Here is a 9,603-nt window from a genome sequence, read left to right as displayed (position 1 = left end):
TTCTTGCGGCGATGAAAATGGTATGTTCATGCTGCTGGGAGGGCGTACGGTACGAGCCTGCTGTACGCCACTTTGGTGAATGAACACGGAAAGCAAAAGCATGGCGTGTAGCAATAGCTGCTGGATTTGAGTTGCAGTAGAATATCACAACACACTCCAATTGCGAGCAAGGCTTTCCTGTAACTCAACTTCGGAATTTCGTTTTGATTGGGAAGAAAGATTCCCTGGTGACTTGTCATGACAGCAATATAACCGCCCGAGGGCCCCCGTACCGCCGGTTCCCCAAACGCCGTGCTAGTTAGACAGAAAACTGCAAGTGACAATGAAGCAAGTGGTGCACGGCGGCTAAGTGAAGTCCCGAAGCTTGGAAATGTCGTCTAACGCAGCCTGGAGTTCCTCGTCGCCGATTTTGCCTTCAAGAGAAGGGATCAACGTACGTGCCTCTTCCGCCGTGTCGYAGCACAATGTTGCTATATCAGGAAGCACATGTCAGCACTGCCGCAATGCTAGGCCGCAGGATCATCACAACTCACCCAACTGCGCCCGCTCGAACTCGACGATGCCCAGCCCGCGTGACGTGAGCTCGACGCTGATGCCGTTGACCAGTGTGATGCTGTTGGGTTCCTTGAAACGCGCAAAGTGCTTGCAGTATTCTTTGGTTTTGTAGTAGATGTCATTGGTTGGGTCGTGCTTGTTGTCGGCGAGCTCCAACTGCTCGAGCATGAGCATGACTTCGGCAGGCGAKAGAGCCTGCTCATTTTCGCAGTCTCCTAGCTTCAGTCGCGCAGTAGCCTCCTCGTCACCGGTGGGCGGAGGTCTTCTCCGCGACGTTGACTGAGGAATGGTCACGTTAGGCCCGCCCGAGGGTCCTGCAATGCCGGGCATGGTGATGCTGCAGGAGTGGTGCGCAGTCGGATTCGAAGGGCACGCGAGTTGGAGTGATGGCAGCCAGCGGAGTACGGACGCCTGTCTGATCTTCAATGAGGCTGAGCCTTGCACGTGTGGGATGAGGGCAAGGTAGCGCGTGAATTGAGGGAAGTGGAATGGATGTGGCCTGGTTGTGGTATCAATGTATTACAATCTCCAGCGCATTTACTCTATTTGGTGGTTGAAGCTTTGAGATGGCTTCCAAGCAACCTTGACTTCGAAGACCCTCTCTCCGTCTATACCTAAACTACACCACACGCTCGTTGCCGCCCGACTGCCGACTACGCCTACCGCACACATCCTCATCGTCCCGTCAAGAGCCACGTGAAATTCCTGTCCGACGCCGACCGCGCCGGCGCCCGCAGCATTGAGCGATTCCGCCTCCCAGCCAGCGCCGCCTGGCATGGCCGAGGGACGAGAGCCAGGCGCGCATGCTGCTCCCAAGCCAACCTCCGCCACTGCGCTCGTACCCGCCGCCGCTGCCTTCAGTGATCAGTCGTCACTCTCCCTCCGCCCGCACGACCAGTCTCGGACTTCGCAGGAGCGTGCCCGACCATCGCAGGATGGCCTCCGCGAGCCTGGCAGCAAGGATCGCTCCAAGTCGAACGGGCGGAGACCCAGCCAGCAGCGTGTGTGTGGCAAGTGCCAGCGTCACTTGACGGGCCAGTTTGTGAGAGCTCTGGGAGACACATACCATCTGTTCGTACCGCACTGCGCAACCTAAACACGGCAGAAGTTGGGACTAACAACGTCGCAGGGAGTGCTTCACGTGCCATGTAGGCAACATTGTGACCTGTGTGCATCCTTGTATCCCAACTGACACTCTCGCAGGACTGTGGGAAGATAGTGGCCTCCAAGTTCTTCCCCGTGCCTGATCAACCACCCAATCAATATCCACTATGCGAAACCGACTACTTCAGACGACTCGAACTGCTCTGCTTCGCTTGTGGTGGTGCGCTGCGAGGCTCATACATAACTGCTTTGGACCGTAAGTACCACATTGAGCATTTCACGTGCTCTGTCTGCCCCACGGTGTTTGGTGCCCAGGATTCATACTACGAGCATGAGGGCAGTGTTTACTGCCACTATCACTACTCCACCAAGTTTGCGCAGAAGTGTAATGGTTGCCAAACGGCCATCTTGAAGCAGTTTGTGGAGATTTTCAGGAACGGAGTGAACCAGCACTGGCATCCTGAGTGTTATATGATTCACAAGTATTGGAATGTCAGGCTACACGCTGCGCCGCCAAAGATATCAGATGCGGACGAAGAACGCCAGGCCGCAGAGCAGGGAGGTCGAGCTGTAGATGCGAGCGAGGAGGAGAGGAAAGAAGTCAGGACCGAGGAGGAGGCCGTGGAGTTCAAGGTTCACTGGATCTGGCACACTCTTTCCACCTTTGAAGAGCGATCTGCCACCTGCATATCAGACATGCTGCTCCATGTCAGTAACGGCGCATACATGGATGGTGTCATGGCAGCCAAAAAGTTCATCACTCATGTCGACCTCCTTTTCGGCGCTGCAGATGACCTGGACCACCGATTGCAGGTTCGGTCAGGCAAAGGTGCAGAGAAGGGTGTTCGGACATTTGAAACCATTGTTCACCCAGGACTGAGTTACAGCCGAGAGGCAAAGTTGCTGTGCAAGAAGGTCGTCGCATTTTTCCAGCTTCTCGCCGAAAACCAGGACAATGGTGTTCGACGGCTGGGTGTGACGCAGGAGCTGCTTTCGTTGGTCACTGGATTGGCCCATTATCTCAAGCTCATGATTCGGATCTGTCTTTCTGGTGCGTTAAAACTGGAACGCGAAACCAGAAGCTCCGAAGGCCTCGAAAGTTTCCTCGAAGAAATTAGTAAACTCGACGCAAGACTGGAAGTTGAGAGCAATCGCGATTCGAGAGGGGACGTTGACATATATGTCGACCAGAGCGCCGACACATGCGTAGTCTGCAACAAGGCTGTCGAAGACAAATGTTTCCGGCGCGAAAACCGAGTGTTCCACTCCCCATGTGTGAGTTGCGCAAAGTGCCTCAAGGACTTCGCAGAGGATCCTGGCGTCGCAAGATGGAGCGAGAAGACTCAAAGAGTGTGGTGCGATGCGCATGCTCCTCCAGATGCGCGCGCAGGGGGTTTTATGCCCGTGACCAGACTGCAGCAATACGTGCATCTTTTACGAGTAGCGCATGCGAGGTTGCTTGCGACTCTGCGCACAAGTGGCGCCCTACCGCATACCAGCGACGATCCCAACTTAGCGGGCTACGACTCACGTGAAGGACATGGCAATACTCCTGAGAACGGCGGACCACAGTTGCTRCGATCGAACACACGATCCAGGTCGTACGCCGGCAGATCCGGAGGTGCGAGGAATCAGGGCGAACAGAGCTATGAAGACACCATGGGAGACATTAGACGCCTACGGAGCACAAGGATGGATAAGCACCTTTCTAATGCAACCAAAAAAGCAAGGACGTCGAGGATTATCGATGGCCCCGAAGGTATGCGTCCCGGGTCTGCGGATGGGGGCGATGGCCGGAGAAGGACAGGCACCTTCCAGATTGTCGAAGACCGAGATGCCAATGGAGAATCTATGAACCAGTTGACTTTTGGCAAGCAAGATGCCATGACCCTGGACGATATTCCGAGGATAGTGCAAGCGCAGCAGACTCGAGAGCAGCGACCAAATGCCACACGGTACGCGAGGTCACCCATGATACCGTCAGAACCTCAGCCCAAGCTTGTCAATGGCCACACGCGAGACTTTTCTGGCGATTTGCTTACTGAGAAACTGGAAAGTCGTCCGCCGGGCACGAAAAAGTACTTTTCAGAGCTCACAGCGCTCGAGTACTTCATCGTCCGCCATGTTGCGGTCCTATCTATGGAGCAATTGGTGGAGGGTCACTTCAACCAGGAGGAGCTGCTTGATCTGATCGAAACCAAGCGGCCGACCTTCTGGAGTAAGTTTGGCAAGGCCTTCCAGGGCAAGGAGAAGAAGCAGAAAGGTCCGAAGAATGCCATCTTTGGCGTGCCCTTGGAACTACTCCTTGAACGCGACTACGAAGAGAGCACAGACGGTGTTGGGCCTGGTTCGCTCAAAATCCCGTCCCTGGTTCAGGAGTGCATCAGCGCTATGAAGACCATGGACATGTCTGTCGAAGGCGTGTTTCGAAAGAATGGCAACATCAAACGCCTGAATGATGCAAAGGAAGAGATCGACTCCAAGGGTTCCGTCGATGTCGACCTCACGAAAGAAAATCCGGTTCAGGTCGCCGCGCTCTTGAAGAAATTCTTGCGTGAGCTGCCAGATCCCCTCCTAACACACAAGCTGCATAAATTGTGGATAACATCACAGCGAATCGACGACAGCGAACGACGGCGGCGAGTGCTCCATCTAACATGCTGCTTATTACCCAAAGCGCACAGAGATACCATGGAGGTGCTATTCACGTTCATGAACTGGGTATCCAGTTTCAGCCACGTCGACGAAGAAAGTGGAAGCAAGATGGACACACACAACCTAGCAACGGTGATCTGTCCGAACGTGCTGCACTCTGGCAAAGATACCGTCCCCGTTGACGACAGCTTCTTGGCCATTGAAGCGGTTCACAGTTTGATAGAGTGCAACGAAAGCATGTGCGAGGTAACTACATCGAACGAGCATCTATCACTCACTWCCTTTGCTAACCCCACACCAGGTTCCGGAAGATCTCGCCATGATTTTGAACGACTCTTCCCTGTTCAGCAACAGTGCTGATATCACGACGAAGGAAATCCTCAAGCGATATGGCGATCGCGCAAAGGCGCCAACAGTCAATAGCGCTCCGAACATAGTCGCCAGCAACGGAACGACTTCGCCACAGGGCAACGCCCCAGTCGTAACGCGCGTGGACACAGACCCGCATCAACAAAACGCATGGCAGAACGAGTCGTCCGTGAGACACGTCGGAGGGGATGCCATGACACCACCCACACTACCGTATGTTAAACCGAGCCATCCCAATGGAAGCACCGAGTCACACGGCAGTCCCAACAGAGGTGGTGGCGACCGATCAAGCATGAGATCCGGGCCTTTTGACAAGCAGAGGTCTATGGCACAAATGGCTTGACACCAGTTACGATCAAATGATGAATGAACCACATCTTGTCTTCCAATTTCTCATGAGCTTTGGGTAGCCAGATATGACTGTTTTCCTTTTCCATGATTTCAATGACTTGAAGCGCTGGCAGGCGTCATTTCGCATAGCCATGGAGTTGGAAAGTGTAACAAGGACGTATTGGGTGTGCTAAAACATCAACGGGGCAACAATTGCATGTGACTGCACGTGGATGGATTGAAGGGGAGTGGGCGATGACGCAAACTATCTGGGCTTTGAGCCATGATTCCTACAGCGAGGAGTCTGCTGCGGCAGCTGAGATGATGATGGTGGTCTGATACTTAATTTCGAAGCTCTGGATGAGCGGAGTAGTGATCCGGAAAGAATTAAATGTGGTCACTGTTTCTTGATACGATACTACCTCGTAGTTCTGCGGGACTATCCTTTCATGACCACCTATCGATCGTGTGCGACTTCACATGGATTTAGTGGCAAGTCGACACGCTGCAGATTCGTGGTCGTTGTCCGACGAGTGCTCCAGGAGTCAGTGGAGTTGGCCCGAAAGGTATGCACGCCGGGGTGGCCGCCTCCATTGACCCGTTCCTCTTTTAATAGTAGACTCGTTAGACTTTGTGCCCTGACATGGAGTGCCTGCGAGGGATTCAAAATCTGTTTCAATCTTGGGCCTGGGCCTACAGTCGGCGGTTTCGTTTTCTTGGTCCATTATTGGGCSAACTCGAAGAACAGGTACCTTAGGAGGTCAACATGCGATCTGCCTGTTGTGATGCGACAAGAGACTTTTAGATTCCATGCTACAAGCTTCGAAAATGCAGATATAAACCATGTATGGCGCCAACTCCATACTATACATTATTTCTCCATTCAGTGTCTGGTGGACTAGTGAACAGTTACTTTAAAATTAGACTGCCAGATCGCCGACGATCAGACAAAGAGTGCCACCTCAGCTCGCATGCACAACCAAGGCCACAGCGCTGATACATAGGTTCCCAACCCAGACGCCGAAAACTGCAAAATTTCACCACATCTCTTCGAACCGCTCAACCCATTAGCACGGCAACGGCAGCACCGAAGGTCAGGGCAATGGCGCTGGAACCGAGCATGGCGGCAGCTCCAGTGTTGGCGGGGGCATCCGAGCCGGTGCCGCTTCCTCCCGTGGAGAGATCGTCTGTGTTGGTGGGCTTGCTAGGCGACGTGCGTGTTGAGCTGAGGGTAGCGGAGGTCATGGTGGCGTTGGTGCTGTTCATGTGAGGCATGGCATTTCCGGTTCCCATCATCATGTGCGAGGACGTAGTCATGGTGGAGTTCATGGCTTCAGCGCTGCTGTAGATTGGTTAGCATCTGAACGTGATCGTGATTGACAGCGTCTCGGCGAAACATGGTGAAAGCGAGGGCGTCTCGGTGTTGCAACTGTTGCATTGGGTTCACGTGGATGAAAGCGAAGAAGGCCACACATGAGTCTCTCCGTTCAACGGGCGGGTATGTTGCCGCTGAATACGTACCTGGTGCTGTATGAGCTAGGCATTGCGGCGCTCGAGCTGGAGCCAGACATGGAAGAGCTAGAGGAGGAGGAAGAAGATCCAGAGCCAGTGCCAGAAGCGCCCTGAAGCTGGAAGGGTCCGAAGTAGTTGACCTGGCCGTTCTGGGAGATCTCGAGCGCGTAGTCTAATCAATGTTAATAACATGAATATTCATCTTCTTGTGCAGTCTCCACACACCATTGCCGTTGGTCAGACTGTCGGATGGGGTCCAGATGTACTGGCCTCCCATCACAGACGATGAGAGGGTCGCGATAGTGTCGAGATTGCCAGAAGGACCCTTTCTCAGTCTGATGGTAACGGGGGTCTCAGTGTCGTTGGTCGCGTACGTCCTTTACGAACATTAGCAATTAGGTCAAGCCACGCAAGGGGTCGAGCAGAGTGCTGATCGCTAGCCCGTCTTGCACCTGTTTCCCTTGTGACAGAGAATCGGCTGGTKATCAGCCTAGTATCGTCATTTCAAAGAAGAGAAGCTGTCGAGACAGGCAGGCATTCATGTAACTCGCTCCTCGATAGGTCTTACAGTGCCTGAGGCTCGCCAGCAGTGATTGGGCTGGGGACGCGAGTGCTGTTTTCTGATCAGCGAAATGCTTCTCCAACGGGTGAGGTACCGCCCTCTGGCGGGATCTAGTTGCATACAAGCTGAGTACGCTGCTCTGTGCGGTAGCCAACGCGGCCAGAGCGCCGATGAGGAGTGCCTTGGTGAACATTCCTGCGGTTGTGCGGTCGGAGCTGGCTGTGTGAGCGTAGGGAGCGATTGAAGCGAAGGAATGAGAAAACGAGTGAATTGGTTGATGGCGATGAAGGAAGAGAGAAAGAAACGCGACAAGAAACCATGGGTTGGGTGGGTTCCCCTTCATCTCTCCTGCATGGCATATCCCTGCTTCATATCGAGGGTCGGCAGGGGCCGCCCCAGCAAACAGATCGGGAGACCAATTGGGACCATCTGTCGCAACTCCCCCAGAACTGTCCGCGTGGATCTGTCCACAGTGGGGGACTCTTCAGCCCACCATGACTGCTGTTCGTTTCAAGTCTCGAAGCATCCAACGCGGCGTCTGGATTGGCTGCCCGGGTGTGAGCCACTGTTGGCCTCTGCATTCCACRCTCAGGCGTCGCGGTGCTCCTCTTCCAACAACAACAATAACAACGACGGTGATGCAGTGATTCCCTCGAGATTATGAATGACGCTCCGTGCAGCCTCTCACCTTGCGGAGCGTCGCTGAACTGTCAGAGCGCATCGCGACTCAGACCCAGAGCCCGATGGCCGGCGCCAGAAGGGCGCATGAGTTACCTACAACCGCAACGGCTCCTTGTTTGGGTCGAAAGCGGCTGCTGGCGGCCTCCACGTGCGGCGTTCGGCTTTGGCCGTGGCGACATTGTGCATGATGATGCGGGATGCATGAAATGTGCATGCGCGTGCATCACACAGCAGCTGTCATCCGCGATGCAGTGCGACGAATCGACCAACACCACCTCTCTTATACATGTTCGGCAAAGCATCGAATGGGCTCTCGTAAGCTGCCCCACAGCCCGCAGATTGGCATCAAAAGGATCAACGCCGATGCCCAGAATCGCAATCTCGATTCTCAGCAACCCCCGTTCGACCAACTTTCCAGAAGACCCGAATACCACTCATCTGGCCGGCCGCGCAGGGAGAATGGAGACTGTAATACCGCCAATCCTGGTCTCTTGGACACTTCTGGTATGGTAGTGACAGGTTCACGTTGCCTCGCCCCCCGGGAGGGTCGGCAGTGTGGCATATACTTTGCCATCGTCGGCGGCGCCAGGCAGCGCTAAATCGCCTTAACTGGACTCTAGGATTGGACCACTGCTTGGGAGGCGGCACGGTGGTTGGTACATCTATTTCCTCCTACCCGCGTGGCTCGCGCGTCTTCCTCTTTCGTCCCCAAACCCTCACTATCCTTGCCATATCCACTGCTTGTACTACTTTCCTTACCACACATTTCCAATCCCTCGGACATATACCACATCGCAATAATGATGTTCTCACGATCGCTCCTTGTCGCTATCATCGGCGCACCTTTCCTGGCATTCGCTCAGAGCGGTGACGGCCTTTTCCTTACCACAACCGGTTCTTTCCAGATTACTGCCGGGAAACCCGTAAACATTACCTGGAAGGGAAATGCGGAAGGCCCCATTACTTTGATTCYCCGCAGTGGAGATGCTTCTAACCTCGCTGCGGGGACCGTCATTGCTTGTAAGTCTTGAACCTATCGTTGTGCGTTTGAAGTAAGCTCACATCGATCGACAGCCGACCTTCCCAACTCTGGCTCTTACAGCTACACTGCACCAGAGACCATCACTGCGGGTGACGACTACGCTCTGCAGATCGTAGACAGCTCCGACCCCAGCAACAACAACTACAGCGGAATGTTCGTCCTGGACAGCCCAAACACCGTTGCAACGAGCACCCCTAYCGTCTCTGTCGCCGCACCCACTGGCTCCAAGCTCCCCAACACTTCCACCCTCACCCCAACGGCCAGCCCAAGTGCGTTCCCTACCGGTAGCTCCAGCTCGGATTCCGAGTCTGGTGAGTACTTCATTTCACATGCAGTTCGTGCTAACCATCATTAGCGTCCTCCACTGCTTCTTCCTCCGGCAGCAGCACCTCCGGAATGTCGACCTCCGCCTCTTCAAGCTCGAACGCTGCCGCAACCCCTGAGTCGACCACTTCTACTCAAGACGGCGGTGCAGCCCGTGCCACTGCTGTGGGTGCTATGCTCSGAGCTGTCGCTCTGGCCGCACTCGCGCTTTAAGGAGTGACTTAGCCTTTATATTGTACATATTAATTTCGGCATCGACCTCTTGATACGGTCAAACGAGAGCATGAATTGTTCGACGTATGTAGGATCCACCAATTATTCAAGTCAAATCAAGGTGATGCATAGCAAGCTTGGCCCTTGTTGTCAAAGACTCAAAAGGTTATGAGGATGCCGTTGGTATGCGGATACATGACATATCGACTCAACACCCACCGCCGTGTGCRCTTTGAGACACAGCAAGGAGTGCTCG

The 9,603-nt window shown here is 54.3% G+C and overlaps 4 protein-coding genes; 2 read left to right on the top strand and 2 right to left on the bottom strand.

The window, feature by feature from the left end:
- Positions 1-345: 345 nt before the first annotated feature.
- RCC_10464 (related to DNA-directed RNA polymerase II chain) lies at positions 346-885 on the bottom strand (the record flags this gene model as incomplete). XM_023775692.1 has 2 exons in its annotated part: positions 346-470; positions 534-885. The coding sequence occupies 2 exons, from the start codon at positions 883-885 to the stop codon at positions 346-348; spliced, it is 477 nt and encodes a 158-aa protein (XP_023631460.1).
- Positions 886-1,330: 445 nt separating this feature from the next.
- On the top strand, positions 1,331-5,026 carry RCC_10463 (related to rho-GTPase-activating protein LRG1; the record flags this gene model as incomplete). XM_023775691.1 has 4 exons in its annotated part: positions 1,331-1,626; positions 1,685-1,703; positions 1,759-4,560; positions 4,616-5,026. 4 exons carry the CDS (start codon positions 1,331-1,333, stop codon positions 5,024-5,026), a joined length of 3,528 nt encoding a protein of 1,175 aa, XP_023631459.1.
- Positions 5,027-6,072: 1,046 nt separating this feature from the next.
- RCC_10462 (uncharacterized protein) lies at positions 6,073-7,430 on the bottom strand (the record flags this gene model as incomplete). XM_023775690.1 has 5 exons in its annotated part: positions 6,073-6,355; positions 6,535-6,697; positions 6,751-6,902; positions 7,094-7,138; positions 7,210-7,430. 5 exons carry the CDS (start codon positions 7,428-7,430, stop codon positions 6,073-6,075), a joined length of 864 nt encoding a protein of 287 aa, XP_023631458.1.
- A 1,138-nt stretch (positions 7,431-8,568) lies between these two features.
- On the top strand, positions 8,569-9,347 carry RCC_10461 (uncharacterized protein; the record flags this gene model as incomplete). XM_023775689.1 has 3 exons in its annotated part: positions 8,569-8,788; positions 8,843-9,079; positions 9,166-9,347. 3 exons carry the CDS (start codon positions 8,569-8,571, stop codon positions 9,345-9,347), a joined length of 639 nt encoding a protein of 212 aa, XP_023631457.1.
- Between the last annotated feature and the right edge of the window lie 256 nt (positions 9,348-9,603).

The sequence above is a fragment of the Ramularia collo-cygni genome (genome assembly GCF_900074925.1).
Source record: "Ramularia collo-cygni strain URUG2 genome assembly, contig: RCC_scaffold22, whole genome shotgun sequence".
Lineage (NCBI taxonomy): Eukaryota > Fungi > Ascomycota > Dothideomycetes > Mycosphaerellales > Mycosphaerellaceae > Ramularia > Ramularia collo-cygni.
Note: the sequence above shows the minus strand (reverse complement) of the source record. Positions and strands in the feature narration are given on the sequence as shown.